Source organism: Ipomoea triloba, chromosome 9, assembly GCF_003576645.1.
Source record: "Ipomoea triloba cultivar NCNSP0323 chromosome 9, ASM357664v1".
Lineage (NCBI taxonomy): Eukaryota > Viridiplantae > Streptophyta > Magnoliopsida > Solanales > Convolvulaceae > Ipomoea > Ipomoea triloba.
The window spans coordinates 5,377,557-5,396,804 of record NC_044924.1 but is presented as its reverse complement, the minus strand read 5'-3'; the positions used below and the strand labels follow the sequence as shown (position 1 = coordinate 5,396,804).

The following is a 19,248-nucleotide window of genomic DNA, read 5'->3' as shown; positions in this document are numbered from 1 at the left end:
AAAACATAAAGGAAAATAAGCATTTTCCTTTGGGTAAAGTTCATCCTACAAAAAATTCGATAGTCTGGAGACGAAGGCATGCGAGGCTTTCTTTCTTAAATTGTAATTTTATATAGTAACACTAAACTTAATATTATGAAAAATAACTTCAGTCAATCCTCATTAATCGAACTAAACTTAATATTATAAGGTTAGGGACTTAGGATCACATATGACCAGAGTCAAATTCAAATTAGTTTCGCAATAATAAGAGTATCGAATCCAATCCAATAATAATAATAATAAAATATATTTATTATTTATATTTAAAACTATATATTCATAAATTTTTCAACAATTGTTATGAATACAATATTCGCTGTATTGGCCTACATACAACATAGTACATCTTATAAGATATGAATTAATATGTTTTCTGCATTTATAAAAAGATAACACAATTTGTATAAAAATTAATTTGTACTCCGTAATAAATTATACCGGTACGACATAATGACATATCTTATCAATATGTACTAAAATTCTTCATGAATATAAAATACAGAAAGCATATATTCTTTTTGAAGTATTAAAAACTATTTCATTTTTTGTTGTTATTCAATTGTATATTACCCGCCAACCATTACTTGTGATGCCTGCTGACTTCAGATTCCTTTTTTTCCCTATTATATTCTGTATTTGGTGCCTGGTTTTATACCAAGATTAATATAAATGCATTAATTTTCTTTATTCCACGTATCTTTTGTTGATTTTAATTGGCTTGCCTCCCAATCCAGATGAGGTAAATCGAATCAAAAGTTCAATAATCAATATCAAGCTATGTACAAAAAATTTAATTCAACTTAAATTTATGACAAGAATCAAACACAAAAAATTTAATTCAACTTAAATTTACGACAAGAATCAAACTCGTCACCTATTTATTAAATCAATGTCAAAAGTATTTTGAATTTTTTTTTGGGACATAATTGAGTGATTGTAGTGCGTTCCACGTTTGTTTGATTAAAACCTACACTAGCTGTGATCATTGGATTTCATAGAGAGCGCAAATAAAGCTTATAATTTTGAATTTTTAATAATAAAAATTTCTACAATAAACTGTTGAAGTACTATTTTCAAATTTTAAAATAAAGCACCACCACTTGAGACAAGCTGTAGTAGCCACGACTAACGAAATCCAACTACAAATTATTGTTCACAAGTCATAACATCACAATTTATAATGATATATACTGTACAATGCCAAAATCTTATCAGATATTCAGAGGACAACATGCGTAAAAAATCATAGAATTAGGTATTATAGGATTTTTAAAAAAAAAATATTATTGAGTTAGTGACTAAATATGTGACCTTTTACTTAAAGTCACAAATTCTTTGACTGAGTAAATTGTATAGGAAATATAATACAATTTATAGTAAATTAATATGAAATTGCATACGTATAAATGACTACATTTTCAATATCAGAAAAGCATAAGCCACCGGCTTGGTTTCTTCCCTAATTGGTTATTACACATTGAATGAAAGTAGAGACTAGAGAGGGGGATGGCAGGTAGCAGAGATTTCCTACAAGAAAATAGAGTATAATACTTGCAACTTTTCTGTGTCGTATCAAGGAAATTTGTCCCTCCACATACTCTTATGTTCATCATCTGTTTAACAACACAAAACAATCATTTATATAAATTAATATTATTATTATGTGTACTCTACTCAGGAAAGAAAAAAAAAATCTTGAAATGAAATTTACCAGGGAATAAGGTCAAAAAGGTTTCCTCCCATAGCTTTGATTGTTGCTTTCCTTGTTGTCTCCAAAGCCACCAAATCCACTAGGGCGACTTGAACCAAATTCCCCAGAACCAAAAGAGTTATTTGAACTACCTGAATTTCCAAAACTACTAAATCCACCCCCATGCTTGGCTGGACCACGGGAATTCCCAAACCCACCTGAAAGATTTGAGCTGTTCATGCCTTCAAACCCACCAGAATTGCGGTTTCCAAAGTTTCCTGATTGGCGATTTCCAAAATCACCAAAATTTCCAGAACGGCCTCCACCATATCCACCGCTTCTGCCAAACCCACCCACTTGACCATATGATGAGCCTTGGGAGCTGCCACCAAAGCGGCCACCACCAGAGCGACCACTTCCAAAGCCTCCATTAGAGCCAAAACGACTATTGCCTAGTCCAATGTCACTGAACATGTTTGCTGCTCCAGCATCTACTTCAATCCTTGGGAGCTTTTATTAACAAAGACATTTAAGTATTATTAATAAAGTTGCAATATCGGGTAGATTATAAATAAATAAATAAATAAATAAACCTCCCTACTTCAATCCTTGGTTTTACTAGTCGAAATAAGCTGAAATGTTCCCATTTGGCAAACACAGAAAGTAATTGTTTAATGTATAATCAGTTAATCACAATAATCAAATTAAAGCAATCTTTACTCAAAATCACACAAGTTTATAAGCTAACTGAAAAGATAAACACAACACATATTTGCAGGCATCAATGTTTGAGACTAACCCATCAAAAACAATTAAAAGTTTAACTAATGAAATTAATAAAGCATGCAAAGGACAAGCTAATAGATATTACCCAGTGATTACCAGCATTTCAAGTTATTACCATAAATTACCACTCGAAGTTTCACTAGTAGACTACCAAACCACACAGCAAAAACTCCAAAAAGCAACAACCAAAGGCTTCCAAATAAATAGGTATACATCACATACACAGCTCATGCACGCAAACAAACATGTGTAACATTAATGCATTATCAAGGAAGTTTCTCCTTGCAACAAAAATAACAAATAAAAAAATTCAGAGTTCGTATTCTTACCTCAATAAATCTGCATCCCACTTCACGCTCAATACCTTTAACATCTCTCGCTTGCTGATTTGAATACATGAGGATTGCACTTCCTTTCTTGCCTGCACGTCCTGTTCGGCCAGATCGATGAACAAAGATCTCTGAAGAGTTTGGAAGTTCATAATGTATCACCTAAGAAACAAAGCATTTAGGATAGCTCCCATTAACAGATAAAAAAAAACAAAAGGGACTGCAATTCAAAATCTTTGGCATCAACTGAAACACCACTTGGGATATCAACTCCCATTTCAAAGACTAACCAGATCCACATTAGGGACATCAAGACCTCGGGCAGCAACATCTGTGGCCACCAACACATTAAAGTGACCTTCTCTGAAACCTGATAGTGTTCTCTCCCTCTGGTTTTGTGAGATATCCCCATGCAAAGCTTCACATTTGAAGTTTCTTTGCATGGCACATGCCAACCTATCAGCATCACGTTTTGTTTGAGTGAAAACAATACACTTCCCTCCTTTTGCATGTTCCTAGGAATACAAGGGAGTGTTCTCATCAGTCAAAGACTTAGAAGTAGAAAGTTTAAAGGCCACGGTGATTTTATTGGTGTGCATGTGTGTTGTAGATCTCCTCAACTAACACCATGCACGATGTGGGGAATTTATGCATTATACCCAACCTTTTTCATGTGTGAGTGAGGCAGAATAAATGGCCAGGATTTACAGCCATGTAAATTTCAAAACAGCAGTATGACAAAACATATCTGAATAAACTATCATATCTAGAATGTAGGGAGATTTAATAATAGAATCATACTGTTATAAGAGGGCCAAGAACTGCAGGTTTCTGGTGCATCTCACAAGCAATAGAATACAAGGAAATTCCATCAGCTAGTTTCTGATCAGAATTTCCAACCTGCAGCAAAAGAATACATCGTACAAATAAGTGAGAAAGTATACCTCCAAGAATTTAATGAACTTACAAGTTTGAAATAAGGATATACTGTTGTATTTAAAGGACCTCATACTCACAAGATCAATCTCAACTGGATTTTTTAGGAACTGCTGGGTAAGTTTCAAAATCCAACCAGGCATTGTAGCTGAAAACATCATTGTCTGACGATTCTTTGGTGCATTTTGTAAAATTCTTTCAACATCCTCCGCAAAGCCAACATTAAGCATCTGGTCAGCTTCATCTAGAACAACAAACTGAAGTTCTGATAAATCCAATGAGCCCCTCTTAAGCAGATCAATAATCCGACCAGGTGTCCCAACAACCACGTCAACACCCCTATCTAGTGCACCCATTTGTTTTCCGATGGGAACACCTCCATAAACACACAATGTATCCAAATTAGGAGCAGACTCATAAAATTCCTTATCAACTTGTTTAGCGAGTTCTCTTGTAGGCGCCAATATCAATGCTAAAGGGTTCCTCCCCTTCCTGCATATTTGAGAATAGCCAAGCAGAAGTTAGAATAAATCTCATGATTGTTAACAAGTGGCATAACAAAGGACAAAAGAAATATACAGTATAGACACCCCATCAATGTGCCTAACTTAGGGTATACACTGTCATTAATGCCAAATTATTGAATTGAACAATGAAAAGAAAGTTAACAAACCCATGCTTCTCATTGTAACGAATGATCTTATCCATGATTGGAATTCCAAAAGCAAGAGTTTTCCCTGTTCCCGTCCTAGCTCGACCTATCATGTCAATTCCCTGCATTGCTGGTTCCAAAACTGCTCTCTACAAAAATAATAAATTAAAAGAATATTCCAATCAGCAAATCAATATGAACCTCTTTGGAAATGAAAATTGATTTCATAACCAAGTGATGATAGAAATGTAAGAGAAAACAATTAGTCATAAAATAATAATAATAAGGTACACACATTTCAAGCAAAATTTAGAAATTACAAACTTATAACTGTAAACAGAAAAGAATATCCCCAAGTTTTTGGGTTTTCTATTGAAGACCTGAATAGGAAAAAGCTGAGTTATTCCCCTCCGTGCCAATGCAGAGACGACTTCTTGGGAGATGCCGAGCTTCGAGATCTCAAGCCCTTCATCCTCCTCCGGCAAACGAGCCACGGCCACTCCAGCGGCCAACGGGCGGGAGATGTGTAAGCCCCTCACTATTTGCCTCGGAGAAGGCGGCGCCGCCGCCGCAGCCGAAGAACTTCCGACGGCTGGGAAGTTAGATGCAGTGGCGAAATTGTGAAATTGGGGGATCGAGCAGCCATTTCTGGAAATGACGGTTTCAGAGATCGACAGCGATGGAGAGAAGACACGGGAAAGAGCAACAAGGGCGAGCTTCTTTGAGGGCAGCGATGAAGAAGACTTCCTCAGAAGAAGGCTACCCATGTTTAGAGAGAGACTAAAACCCTAGTAAAACCCAGGCTTTGACTCTCTGGGGAAGGAAGGGTTTAAGACCAGGAAGGAATGGGAAAGTCTCAAAATGGCTAACCAAACAGCCCTTATATTATTTTTACCCCGATATATATAATGGAGAAGATGCATATGTGATATGTCAATAATTATTTTTTCTAAAGAGTAAAATTGTGACAAAATTGATTTAAAATTAAAGAAAAGTAAGAGGTTTTTATTTACGGGAAAGTTTATAGTCATTTAAGTATAATAATATAAACTAACTTAGGCTATTCAATAATAATTTTTAGTAGGAGTCAAACTTGAAACATTATCAAACTAATTGTTCAATCAATTTGTGAATTGTGATGTAGTAAATACATTGCGTTTTCCTAAATACATACAGAGTCATGAGGTCGGATCATAGATGGGTCCTTTAATAGTTTACTTGTTGGTTTAAGTTTTAAGTTCGGGTAAAGACGTGAGGTCGGAGATTCCCGAGCTATGATCTCATAGGTGAAGATGCCAAAAGTCCTCTCGCCTAGCATTTAATGCGATATTTATAAGGGTGAAGGGAGCACATGCTAGGGGGGTCGGCATACGCTACACGTGTTGTAATACCCCGTATTTTATTAACATTATCCTAAGGCGTTGACATTCCTAAGTTATGATCTTCAGATATTTCGAAAGAATTTTTATAAGTAAGTATAGTTGTTATTAAGCTGCGATCGTATGTGCCGGTCACGAACCGTAAAATTTTTGGGGGACGAATTTTCAGCTCGGATTTCTTTGGAAATGGATGATTAGGCATATATGACTAAGTATGAACTTCCTGCTTAGTTAAGTTGAAATTGGATGACCTATAAGGGTCGAAATTTATTTCTGATCGTACTTCGCGAAATTTCGCAGTGTTCTGAACCTAGCCCATTTTGGGAGCTTTTGACTGGAATAAAATTTTGGTGTCGGAAATTATTCTTTCTGGATTATTTTCTACCGAAACTTTATCTGTTTGGACCACAACTGATATGTTGTGGAGATATTTTATTATTTTATTATTTTTTTTCCTAAAGCTTATCCCATAAGTTGGGATTAAATATAAAAGGAATTTTTTTTCCCTTTTCTTCCCCAAATGCCAAAAAGAGAGAGAGAGAGGTGTGATCATCTTCCACCATTTTTTCTTCCAAAGTTCCATAGCCAAATCCTTCTAAACTTCCAATTTATTCGGTAAGTTTTCGATATTATTCGGTAGAAAGCTTTGTAATCCTTCCTAGGTTATGAATCTATGTTTAATTTCTTGATACATGATGTTATGGTGTTGATTTTGAACCTAGGTTTTAAGGTGAAAATTGGGGAAAGGATCCAAAATTGCTTCCTAAGGTGTTAGAAATCCTTTACAAGGTAAGGAATCCTTTATTTGGTTGAGGTTATTTGAAACTAGATAATTGATAGTGAATGATGAGATTAGGGGTTTTATGAATATGTTTCTATACATGATAATGGCTGAAAATGCATGTACATATCATATTTATGCCCATATATGCTTATAGTTGTGAAAATAGTGAAAGGAAAAATCAGGGTAGATTGGCAGTAACTTCCGTGATTTTCTGGGTAAAAAATAAAGTAAAGTATTTGATCCAATTTTTTTTAGACATGTAGTTCTATAAGTCTAGAAGCTACATATAAAATTTCATAATTTTGGAGTAGTGGAAGTATGGTTTCAAATTTTTCCCAAAACTGGTCCAGAGAGCAGAAAATCCGGACAGCACACTGCCAAGGGTAAAAATGTAATTTTCTGTGTTAATTCGTGAACCTAGGTGACCAAAACTTTTTATGAACATCAAGTACTATAAGTTGGGGTTCTACCATAAAAATTTCAAGTGAAAAAGAGTTCGGGAACTATCTTTACCGGCTCAATCTTTCAGACTGCGCTAGCTGAAATTTTCTTATAAGGAAGTGGTATTATGTATATGAAACCTATGTATATACGTGTAGTATATATATTTATGTGTGTATTATGTATATATATATATATATACACGTGTGATGTGTGTGTGTTTAAACTATATATATATATATATATGTACATATATGAGTATATATGTATAATTAAATGAAGGTTGTATCTCTATATATATAGTATGTGTAGTGTAACATATATATGTATATATATAAGTAATATATACATATTATATATGGTATGAGGTGGTTGTTAATGTGCCTAAATATTTAAGTTAAGCATGCTATGTATATTATAATGTGTGTGTAATGTATGTACAAAATGTTGTATTATGTATATTATAAAGCATGTATGTGCAGTGTATATATACTTAACGTGTATATATATACATATAGTATGTGTACTTTATGTGAATATGCATATGTGGGAAATGTTATGATTGAATGCATATATACATATGTGTGGTGATGATGGAAAATGTTTTGAGAAACAAGACTTTGAACTATTTTGAGAATGGTGATCGATTTAAAAAGGGGGACTTGATTTCGTGGAACATGTCCAAAAAAAGTGATTTTGACTCAAGGAGGATGAGAAAGGAAGGAAAATGGTTTTCAAACCCTTGGTTTCTAGTAAAGTTGAGGAGGACCTTGATTAGCCTTCGGGTGGCTTAAAGTGCCCTTGCCCAAGGTTGTTGTATGTAGTATGATCATTCATACTGAAGGTGCGAAGTCTATTCGCCGGGTACTATATAACTCGTTTGGATGAGGTATTCCTGCGGGGGTGTGCACACTTAAAGTATAGTTACTCTGAGAAGTCCGGGTAGGTGTCGTTTTTATGGACCTAGTAGGGCCAGCTAGGGATCATTTTAACGAACCTTACGTCCAGGGGATCAGTGTTAGACCGGGTGATGACCACTGAACCCGAGTTCGATGATCCAAGTGGTCAGGGAAGGAGTTAAGTGAATACTCCAAAGGCCTCACGCTTTCTATAAAGAAACTAAGTGGAAATTTTGTATGAAAATGTAGTTACGCTGTAGCTACGGAAAGGAGATGGTGAAAAGTGAGGAGAATGTCCTTTGAGGAAAGATTTTTCAAAGAATATGTTTGAGAACAAATATGGGATTTGTGTTTTCCCTTTTTCTGCTTATATGCTTAAATGTTTAGCATTATATGATCTGAGTAGGCAGATGACTATTATATGACCTCGTCTAGAGGGAAAATGATTAAGATGATATTGAAATTGTTGCCTATTATGTGTATAAATTGCTATTCGTAAAGGTTGCAGGTAGAACCTCGGCCGATGAGTAAGGATAGGGTGTTGATGTAATCAAGTTTTACAAAACCTTTATTTAGTTTTGGATAACCCATGGATATCCTTACTTAGCCGTCGTGCTAACTGCACTTCAATGTGTTTCTTATCAGTTGCAGATTAGTGTGGGCCCCTGTAGCCGATGAGCTCGGAATAGAAGGGAAGTACAGGTTGAGGTCTACTCTTTGATGTAGACAGGGATTGTTATTAATGTTGTAAGTTTAGCCTGTGCACTTAGAGTGGAGTTTGTCAAAGAGGTGATAGAATTCACTCTAGGTGTGGCGGTAGCACCCGGTTTTCTGTTGATATGATGTAAGCTTCCGCAGCGTTTTATTACGGATTTTGTAATAAATGTAAGAGTTGAAAATTGGGGTGTTACACGTGTGACCCATGCAAGGGGGGAGGGTGAAGGCTTTACTAATACACCCACATGTGTTAAGGTTCATGACGTCCTCATTTTTGCCGCGATCGAATTGAAATAAAGAAATAAGGCTCAACCCTCTAAGTGAACTTGGTCGGATATGTTGTCCCGGCCTAAGAAGGTCGGGTCGAAGACTACCATCAATTAAGCTTCTGCTCAGCCTTCATGTCTAGAGTGTGGGTTGGGTCCGTTTGAGGTTGGTTATGCTCAAAAATAGTTCTTCAAGATGGCTCGACTGGATACTGAGCAGGTATGCGGTACATATAAGTAAGGTATTCCCTATCAATTTAGTTGGAGATTGCCCTAAAAAAGTAGTATGACCACCTTTGTAAACAATGACATCTTAAGCAGATCAAGGGTTAGTAGAATGTCTAGATTTCATGATCAATACTCCTCCACTATCCTATTAGGCTAAGATATAGGAGGAGAAAATTTCAACTTTTGTAAACTAGGAAAAAAAAATTAAAGACAATTTTATATTCAATATCCACCTTACACGACTTTAAGGAAAAGTTTGAAGCATTTGCCGAATGAAAAAAAATTGTTCAATTTATACCAAAATTTTATATTATATGTTGCGAATTTAATCAATCTTTAATATTGTTACAATTTTCAAGGTTCATGAAAATGCTTATTTTAGAAGCTGCGGAAGGTATAAGAGACTGATCACTGTCTCTTAAAATAGACTACATTTCTATAGTGCATTAAGCTCAAGACCACAAACCAATTCCAGAACAATTAACATATTTAGGGGCTCAGGGCTTGTGGAAAAGCAAAATATTTATGTGTTCTCTTTAACTTAATAGGCAAATAAAATTTCTACAAAATCAACGAGAATACAGTCCCAGAAGGCGAATGTATAAGAAGCAAGTCTCAACATGTCTCCGTCAATGCCTCAATTGTCTAATGACATATAACCACCACCGCTTTGTAGAAAGCAGCACTAATCTCAGTAAATTATAGAAGCCTCAGCTTTATCCAAGGAAGTTGATGATCACCAAATGGAGCACCAGATTGCAGAGAACAAAATCTGCATAAGCTCGTTCTGGAGGCAAATCCTGAAATAGAAACAAGCATATAAAGCAATGAGAATCAACCATTATCACGAATCAGAAATTTGAAAAAGAAATAATTGTTGCTTATCATACCAGTACGCATTCCAGACTTTAGGGTTTATGGTTAATTATACACTAAACTTAGATACTCAGTGCTAGAAAATACAAGTTCTCCAATTCTACTTCATAGTTAGGTTTGTGAGATTAGAAGCAATTCATATGAAAATGGCATCCCAGTTTTCCCTTTCATTGCATAGCAGGGGAAGGAGTCCAAAGAGAATGCTTACCTTAAACTCCTTGTTCTCTTTGTTTACTTGGATTCTAAGACAAACTGTGAACAAAGACTCCATTCAGTCGGTTAAAAAAAACTACTCTAATTATTAACACAAGATATGAAGAGAGTAGATAATTGTGCTCACCAGCTAGGACTGCTGTCCCTATACAAGAAAGTACCCCTGAGAGAAAGGAATTGAATGGAAATGATCCAACAATGGCCATGTACACCACCTAGTTATAAGAAAAATAAAATAAATTACAAATATATGGGAACAAGGAAATGAATAATCCCAGTCAAAACAATATAGGCATGAAAGCTCAATCTGATAACCACAAAAGTAAGAAATTTGTGAAAGTAGTTGCAGTGATGTCTAGACAACCAGTGAAAGGATAATAATCAAAGCTCTTTAAACAGTGCATCAATCGTAAGAGTCTGAGACAGTATTTGGTACAAAATATCCATTGTCATTTAGAGTAATTCATGAAAATGGCAGAAAATCCACTGTTTACGCAGCTCTTACTCAAGATTCTAAATAAATTGATGCTTTATCAATAGAACTGATTCTAAGAAGAAGTTAAAGCTGATAATAAACTTCTGTTGCTATGAAAAAGGAAAAATAAAAAATAAAAAATTCTAACCAAGTCACCACAGGCCCTCAAAAGTATTAACTGGCCACATGTACTTGTGTAGTATCCCAGAAGGAGTATTTTAATTTACATTTAGATCAATGCCCAATTACACCAACCCATCCTAGTGATGTAACTAAGAAGGGCACAATATCTATCAAGCTGTTCAACTTGTGAGTGAGAGATAAAATTAAATGTCATCTCCATTACTTGAAATCATAATGTTGCAAATATGGTAACCCATTGACTGTCAAGTGGTGGGTTATTGTAGATAACCAAGTTCCAGAACCCAAAAGAAAACACGAAGTGAGACCAAAAGTCTGGACTATTTAATGGTCATACCTTGCTCTTGCAAATTACTAGCCCTCAGAAAATTGCTTTTCCTTCTCATTTCATTTGGAACACTAAGCACACTCAAACTCAAGATGATGGCTATTGTCACCACGTAATATGTGACCATATCTTAGCAACAATTAAAATCCACACCCAATTTCAAGGGATCACATTAATAGGAACATCCATTTTACCCAAATTGCACGGAACTCTTCAAATTGACCATCAAACATTTGGAGGTTGACTCGAACTTTATAATAACATCATGTTAATCGGATATTTATACCGGCAAACGGAGCACATCAACCCCAAAAAAAGGGCGAATTCGCAGATCTATACTCAAAGACTAGTGTATGGAAAAGCACAAAATGGGTATAACTTGAGCGGAAAATGCAGAAATTACCTGAATTACAGCAGTGAAGAGGGCAAACATGACATACAGATCAATGATCTGGAAAAAAAATCATTGCTGGTTCAGCTATATACATACACACAGGGAAATACAAACGCAAACACTTAGACACAAGATAAAAGCGAGAGGGGAGTACCTTGAGGTTAGTAGGAGTGGCGGCATACGCAGAGCGCAGAGAGTGGAAGAGTGCTTGAGCATCTTTACCTGTCGACGATCTCGCCATCTCTCTTCTTGTGCAGTCTCTCTCTCTCTCTCTCTACGATCTCTATGGACCAAATAGACTGAGTTCCGCAGACTCAGTCTAAAAACCCTCGCCACTGACGGAGGACTAATAACAATTTTGTTTGAATAAATATGCTTTTGGTAACAATGAAGAAACAAGGCCTATTAGCTCAGTTGGTTAGAGCGTCGTGCTAATAACGCGAAGGTCGCAGGTTCGAGACCTGCATGGGCCATTATTTAATTTTTTTTAAAAACCCCCCAAAACGCAATTTTGTAAAATTATATATCCCTTTTTGGTGGCAGGTTCGAGACCTGCATGGACAATTATTTGTATTATTTTAAAAATACTCCCAAATATAAACTTATATATCCTTTTTTTTTTTTTTTTTGTGTCAACCAAACCAAGAACTTAATTCTCATTATCAACATGCAAAGCATTCAAAACAAACAAAGACGGAACAGAAAACCAACAAATACAATCAGACAAAGAACTTGTCTCCCTAGCAATCAAATTGGCAACACGGCACTTGCGAAAATGATTCCTCGTTAGCCTTCACTTTTAAAATTTTTAGTACGGTGTATATACTCATTACACAAAAGGTTCAGGTATATTGCTCACCACAACTACGAAAGAAGGCCAAACACAAACAGGCCAAGAAGTGCAATCAAAATAAAGTACATAGGAAACTCAAGACTAAGGATGATGCAGTGAAGAATTCAAGTCGAATCTTGTGCTCTCCACGACCCCACATCAGTGTTTACAGCAGAGATTTGATTTCTCATGGATATACTGCTAATCACAAAAATCCAGCAATGCACGTCCATCAGCAAGGTTTACCAGCAACCCCCCAGAAAGGGCTAGTCATGCTGTTTCCTTGCACAAGATTTCTCAGAGAGATACCTATGTCATAATAAGGAATTCGCTTTAGTTACAAATATGCACGGGGACAGTTCCTAACTCTACTATTAAGTCATTGCCAATGAAAGCTGCTAAATTGGTAAAGCTTGAGGACCCCTAGAGTGAGGTCAAGTAAATTCTACTGCTCACGCAACATTAATCACAAACCAAAGATGGAGAAGCATAAACTACTGCAGTCATGAGAAATAAAACAGCAGGCCAGTGGCCTTGTCATAACTACTAATACTCAAACTTAATGCAGGAAATAAATTGACTACAAACTAGCGATATAGTAGACACCAATTGGCATATAATGATATAAATGGGTTATAATAGAAATGTCTTGTTAAGAGTAACTTTTTTAAGAGAGCAACATATTTAAGATTGTAAGGTTGCACAGCTTAGGTGATTCTTACTTTCCAGTGTAGAACCCAGCAGAATACCATGCACGCAAAACTTCCGAAAGATCTGTTTCAGGCTTGGTTACTTCCTCTACATGATCATTGCTCATATTCGGTGATCTATCATTCCCTGATGCAGAATAATAATGTGGTATCGTCAGGAATGAAAGAGTTACAGGACAAATGAGTCTACTTTCAATTCAAGTTCATTGCCTAGGGGTAATAACATTCTAGATCTTCAATTCAGGAAAACTGGCATTTGACAGTAGTATATTAATAAGGCATTTGGCATAGCAACCCTGGACACCCAACTAAAACGAAAAGGAACTGATGGGGAAAGATTTGCCACTACAATGTTGAACAGTCTTCTTAAAATAGTAAAGAGAAAATTTTAAATACTTCCATTTAAAAAAGGCGAGAGGCATGCAACAAAATAACATTGTGATTGACAAAGAAATGAAACATAAAAAGTCAAAAGAAAATGATATATCTCCTCTTCTTCTTTTGGAGTTTCAATTCATGACTATGCTAGGCCTGTAGGAAAGGGAGTGATATAATTAATCTTAAGAGTTTTATATCCTCCCTCTTCATTACCTGATTTGAGGAAGCTTGAGAACAACACGTCAACACATACTACTAATAAACCACTATACATGCAGGTCATTCCTTTGCAAAAGCATTAAACATACCTAAATCATGTCTCAAGGAAGAAAGTGCTTTCTCTGCGGCATCCATTGCTGTTTTAACATCAGGCTGTTGAAGAGATGTGGAATTCTGATCATTACTGCTTCTAGCAGCATCAAAGTTTTTATCACTGCAATTTCCACCCACACAACAACAAGGTGGAGTCTCCGAACTCTGGCATCCATATGGGCAATAAAAAGCGGTGGGTGTAGAGTTAGAAGCATGCGCTGCATAAGTCTGATGCTCTTGAGAGGTTAAGGTACTATAACCAGGGTACTCATAACTCCATCCACAAAATTGGTAAAGTTGCTGCAAGGCTTTTTGCCTCTGATCCTCAATTTCATAATATTTGCTCAGCAAGAAGTTGTAATCTTCTGTACTTTGAGAGTTCACATAGCTTGTGGGTTTATCCTGGGACTGCTCAAGACCACTTGCCTCTGCACAATAATTTTGTGCTACAGGTGAAACAGTACTAGTTTCCGCCATTTCTATTGTCTTAGTTGATAAAGCTTTGCTGTCATCATCTGCCTGCTCGTGTCTGTAATAGTACAGCAAACAATCAAGAAAACTAGTATTTATTTATTAAAAAAAAAAAAAAAAAAAAAGACACAGTATATTTAGTTTAAGCATTTGACATTATGAGCTAGCTTGTGTCACCATATTTACATAGTATAGGTGACGTTATACAACAAAATTTATTCCAATCTTCTATATTTATTCTGTCATAGAAAATTCAGCAAAAAGGTGGCCCACTCTTGGTCCACAAACTCAGGTTTTATAATCCATATCACCAACTACTGCCCCATTATTCCATGTGAACTGCTCCTTGGATACTGCATTTAGTTTTCAGTTAATTGGTATGCTGACTACTGAGTCTCAAGTATTCATCTTAAGCATTCAATAAAGAATGGCAAGATATCAAGCAAAGATCAACATGCAAATCATTTTGTTCACATTATGAAGGTACCTTCTTGCTTCTTTGCTTTCATTTTCCACAGCAGATGAATTCACCGGTGCACTGCCAGCCCCACCAGCTTGGTTATGCTTGATCTGGAAAACATATGAGAGAATACAACACAAGTGAACACTGAAGCAAAAAGGAATATAAGAAAAGAAATGCAAATATATTAAATAGCTAAGAACAACTAATTTATTCCAACTGTTTTATGCTAACAAGTGGCAATTACTTCTTGATATGCCAACAACATGGCATATTGGAATGCTGAGCAAAAAATATAGCATATGTCGATGCAAGAGCAATAATGTTTGTAACTTAAAGTTCATGACTGAATTAAGAAGACTAAGAGCTAGGCAACAAGAAAATTCAGGATATTAGAAAAGTCAAGAAATTTTATAGGACTTGAAGCAAGATAAATCTTGAAATGGGCATTGATTAAACGAGGCAAGAAACCGGAGTTGCTTCTTTCATTCCTCTTAGAAACCAGAGCTCTAAAGCCTCCTCTCACGAACTTCCTATTCAAAAGTTAACATATATGTACGCACACTTCTTTTTGTATATATCGCGACAGATAGTGTTGAGAGTAATAGTGATTGCTAGGGTTTATGAGAGAAGAGGAGATTTTTGTACCTTGTATTTGGAGACAGCGTCATTGAAGGCACTGACAAGCGCAGAATCGTCCCACATATCATTTCCGCCTTTGCCCATTTTCGCGCTTTCTAGCTGTGAACTCTCTCTCTGTTGAAGCTCCGATGAACCCCTCCCTCCTATATGGCGCCTAAACCCTCTCCAGTCTCCACCCCAGGGTTTAACGAAAATGATTAGAAGCCGCCCTTTCGCGATAAAGGATTTTTTTCCCTCCCTCCTATATGGCGCCTAAATAATCTTGTTGTAATATAAAGTTACATTTTTTTTCAAAAAAAAAAAAAAAAATTACATAATATTCCAATACTCAATTTTTAAACAGTGTATTTAAAATTACAGAAATTATTTAATCATTATACCATGGACCATGAAATTCATTTAATATTTATTTTTAAGTATATTATCAAAAATAAATAAACTTTCAGTGTATTAAAAATTAATATTTAATACACTAAAAGCATCGTCATCAATGGGGTTATTTCACGGTATAAGAGGAGTTTTTACAAGTGTGATTAGGAAAGAGAAAATGGGAGGGGAGGAAAAAAAATAATAAACAAATTTGATTTAAAAAAAAAAAAAAAAAAAAAAGAATGTCAGGCGCGCCTAACGCGCTCGCATGGGCGCTGCTGTGCGCACAACGCTCACAACAGGTGAAGGCTGGATGATTGCTGATCAATGGGTGGTTGCTGATCAATGGGTTGCTGTTCCACGCACCCCTCATTTGCATATGATCCATTCCCTTTCTCTTTCTCTCCTCTCATGCCATGGTGGAAGATCTCTGACATTATTCCCAACATAAACCATTGATGGCCATGCTCTAAGGTTCATATTATAATTTGTCGTAATTCTTTGTTAGGAAAAATTTCACAAATTTTTTAAAAAGAAATTAAAAATACAATTGAAACTTAACATTACGAAATACGTAGTAATTAAATAAAAAGATAACAAGCTATTAAGAAGAGTAGACCGGTGAGCAGGGCACGATTTGTTGTTTAGTTCTCATGTCCTGTTTATGGGTACTTCCTTATGGGCTATGGCTATAATTAAGGAATGAAATGTCTTTTTTTTTTTTTTTTCTTAGATCACGAGGTGTTTTGAGTAGACACTAATAGAAAACACCTTTAAGTCAGTCAGGTTAGTTTTTCCATATGAGAAAATATTTGAACTCCCAATCTCTCTTAAGAGATGAGAGTGCACGGTCCCTCACGCCAACCAAGCTAGTTTGGTATTGCTAAGCTATGATAGATTTATTCTCCAGAAATAGCTGAATTTGCCCAAAATGGGTAGGGAATCAATGCATAAAATTCATATATAATAGCACAAATAGCTGGTTTGCACATCTAGATTCCAATCTTAGCAAATTATGAACTTTGGTCAACAAAACTTGCTGTTTATGACAACAAAATCCCATAAAACTGGCAAAAAAGCCTTATACTACAATGCAGAAGATACACCAGGACTTGATGGATCCCACCCTGGAGGTTTGATATCCGGCCAGTCACCTCGACACCCTAATCTTACGTATAAACTCTTTTTACCTGCAACGAAAGAAAACAGTAAATCAAACCGTGCCATATGGAGTTGCAGACAATCAAAACTGACTGAGAATTTTGAAGTTGCACCTAGAAGTAGGAGCATGGACTATAAAGGCGAGAGTACCTGTAAGGTTTTTATCTGACAAAATTAATTGTTTTAGGGCACTAAGTGCAGCCTGAGCAACTTTCTTGGAGTAAGTGGGGTCCCAACCTGCAAGCTTAACTACTACCTCAGCATTAGAGTAACCTTGAAGATCATCTTGCATCTGCATTCTGGCTTCCTCTTTTGCTGTATCTTCATCTGAAATTGAAGTTCACGAAAACCAAATAAAAACTGGATTTAGTATAACAAGGGAGCGAGGTCTTCTTGATCAGTCATGTTCAAGATGAGTGGGGACTGGCAAGCCACAATTTCTATTTGCAGCTGCAAGTTATCTGTCAAACCAACCCACTGGTGAAAATCCAAGTTTCGTTAGTCCTTTTTCTCAGTTAACAGGTCAAATGAATCAGATACTGCAAAATACACGAAGGAACTTTGGTTGCTTAGTACAATTAGGGGTGTCAATGCAGGCTGGCCTGCCCCTGGGGCGCTAAAAATTTGGCGGGCCAGCAAGCCCATGTGCCAAATTTCTTTGTTTTTTCTCTACTGATTGTCTGATTGAGATTGAGTGATTGACACATCTAATTACATGCCATATCATACACAGTACATATTTTCATCAAGATCAAGAATAAACTCTGGATAATCTTAGTAGGAATTGAAATTAAAGAAATAAGAGCAATTTGCATTGTAAAGAAACAATGGATGTTTAGTTGCTTAATCAGAAGAGGAGAAAAATGTGTTACCAGTAGCTTCAGATTGAGACAGCCAAACTGTGAATCCTGAAAAAAGATGCCTCCATTTGTTGGCTCTTCTAGCAGCACCATGCTTCTCGCCTAATGTTGCAATTACAGCACGGGCATGACTGAAACACGAAGTTTCAAATAAGATGCCTCTACTTCTCAATATTAAAGAGTGATTATGAATAGGGTATCCCGGGAACAATAAGTACCTACTGAGGCTTTCAAATATGGCACTCTCTGACTCTGCCACATTATCGGAGCCCTCCCTACTTGCCCCTAAAATTGATTACATTTGTTAATGCACTGCAAAATGTGGTGCATATAGTGGGGAGCATAAGCAGCACTGTTATATTTCATATGGTATGCTAGAAGGCATGGTTCTTTGAATAATTGCTTATGATGTATCTAAAGGATCTTTCAGATATAAACACTAATAATAGCTGAGATAATTAAGCTCATATAACGTAAATAATTAAACAAAATGAGTAAAAACCGGTATTGAATTTCTACAGAGGTTGGTAAGACAAAAGCTTTACATATAACTCACATGAATCAATGGATTCCTTGACATAAGTTTCCAAAAGTTCCATTGTACAGAGTGGAGTATACCTGACAACCAAACCATTCCAGCCGACAACTTTTATAGAGAGAGACTTGAGTTAAAAAAAAATAAAAAAAATAGAAGAGCTTGGATGAACCATATAACTATGCAAAAGCAAATGTGGTGTGCCCATATATTCATGTCCAAAACTGCCCAAGTATGAATAGACAACTATACAGCTATAATCAAAAGGAAGAGAGGCACATACCCAAGACCAACTGCAAGTTCTCGAGCAATTGTCTGATTGATTTCTGTTGATTCTCCAACTAAGTATATTGATGTTCCTTTCAGAAGTTGCTTAATTCCTGTTGTTAGGGATTCCCAGGACTCCACAATGTCAGGCCATTTCAGTTCTGGATCTTGTTTCTTGAGGTTAATAACCAATTGATCATCATCTATATACCTGAGTAAACCAAACAGTTAGAAAAAATATATATAATTGCCAAACTAAATAAGAAAACTATAAATTATAAACCATGCATACCATATTGTCTCTGTAGGCTTTATCTTCCCATACAGAGCACTGGTCTCCATGAGAGTCTGAAGAGATCCATATTGCTGCATTCTAATAGATAAAGAACTCTCATTTGCATCAACAGATATATCTTTAGAACTTATGTCTTCGTTACCGAGATCTAATCGCAACTCCACCTCAGATGAACCACTATCATTAAACTGCAATATTTACAGGCATTTGACATCAAAATGATGATCTCAACCAGTAGAAAAATTTTCAAAAATCATTTAGGAACTGAAAGAAAATTCAGATAAGACAAAAATAAAAATGGAAGCCCCATACCAATTAAGTATCCTTATCATTCCAATGAAAATATCCAGCAATTACCCCTCCCCCAACCACCACCCCCC

At 36.0% G+C, this 19,248-nt stretch overlaps 4 protein-coding genes and 1 non-coding gene across 5 annotated transcripts in view; 1 reads left to right on the top strand and 4 right to left on the bottom strand.

The window, feature by feature from the left end:
• Positions 1-1,333: 1,333 nt before the first annotated feature.
• LOC116029358 (DEAD-box ATP-dependent RNA helicase 53, mitochondrial-like) lies at positions 1,334-5,291 on the bottom strand. The gene is made up of 8 exons (XM_031271326.1): positions 4,816-5,291; positions 4,457-4,584; positions 3,864-4,275; positions 3,649-3,747; positions 3,138-3,362; positions 2,848-3,009; positions 1,754-2,242; positions 1,334-1,655 (listed from the first exon to the last, which is right to left on the bottom strand). The coding sequence occupies exons 1-7, from the start codon at positions 5,200-5,202 to the stop codon at positions 1,766-1,768; spliced, it is 1,890 nt and encodes a 629-aa protein (XP_031127186.1). The 5' UTR covers positions 5,203-5,291; the 3' UTR covers positions 1,334-1,655; positions 1,754-1,765.
• Positions 5,292-9,561: 4,270 nt separating this feature from the next.
• LOC116029360 (dolichyl-diphosphooligosaccharide--protein glycosyltransferase subunit DAD1) lies at positions 9,562-11,874 on the bottom strand. Its single transcript, XM_031271327.1, has 5 exons — positions 11,731-11,874; positions 11,586-11,633; positions 10,366-10,453; positions 10,234-10,277; positions 9,562-9,949 (listed from the first exon to the last, which is right to left on the bottom strand). The coding sequence occupies exons 1-5, from the start codon at positions 11,815-11,817 to the stop codon at positions 9,866-9,868; spliced, it is 351 nt and encodes a 116-aa protein (XP_031127187.1). The 5' UTR covers positions 11,818-11,874; the 3' UTR covers positions 9,562-9,865.
• A 101-nt stretch (positions 11,875-11,975) lies between these two features.
• On the top strand, positions 11,976-12,049 carry TRNAI-AAU. Its single transcript has one exon. It is a non-coding gene; the product is annotated as a tRNA-Ile (tRNA).
• Positions 12,050-12,343: 294 nt separating this feature from the next.
• Positions 12,344-15,575, bottom strand: LOC116028916. Its single transcript, XM_031270772.1, has 5 exons — positions 15,388-15,575; positions 14,767-14,849; positions 13,805-14,337; positions 13,131-13,245; positions 12,344-12,717 (listed from the first exon to the last, which is right to left on the bottom strand). Exons 1-5 carry the CDS (start codon positions 15,463-15,465, stop codon positions 12,675-12,677), a joined length of 852 nt encoding a protein of 283 aa, XP_031126632.1. The 5' UTR covers positions 15,466-15,575; the 3' UTR covers positions 12,344-12,674.
• Positions 15,576-16,671: 1,096 nt separating this feature from the next.
• Positions 16,672-19,248, bottom strand: part of LOC116028630 (probable inactive shikimate kinase like 2, chloroplastic) — a 3,831-nt gene continuing 1,254 nt past the window's right edge. Inside the window, exons 2-8 of the mRNA XM_031270404.1 lie at positions 18,866-19,056; positions 18,590-18,784; positions 18,328-18,389; positions 17,990-18,056; positions 17,784-17,902; positions 17,062-17,238; positions 16,672-16,940 (exon numbers count right to left, since the gene is read on the bottom strand). Coding sequence (XP_031126264.1) covers positions 16,837-16,940; positions 17,062-17,238; positions 17,784-17,902; positions 17,990-18,056; positions 18,328-18,389; positions 18,590-18,784; positions 18,866-19,056 — 915 coding nt within the window. The 3' untranslated portion in view covers positions 16,672-16,836. The remainder of the gene's footprint in view (positions 16,941-17,061; positions 17,239-17,783; positions 17,903-17,989; positions 18,057-18,327; positions 18,390-18,589; positions 18,785-18,865; positions 19,057-19,248) is intronic.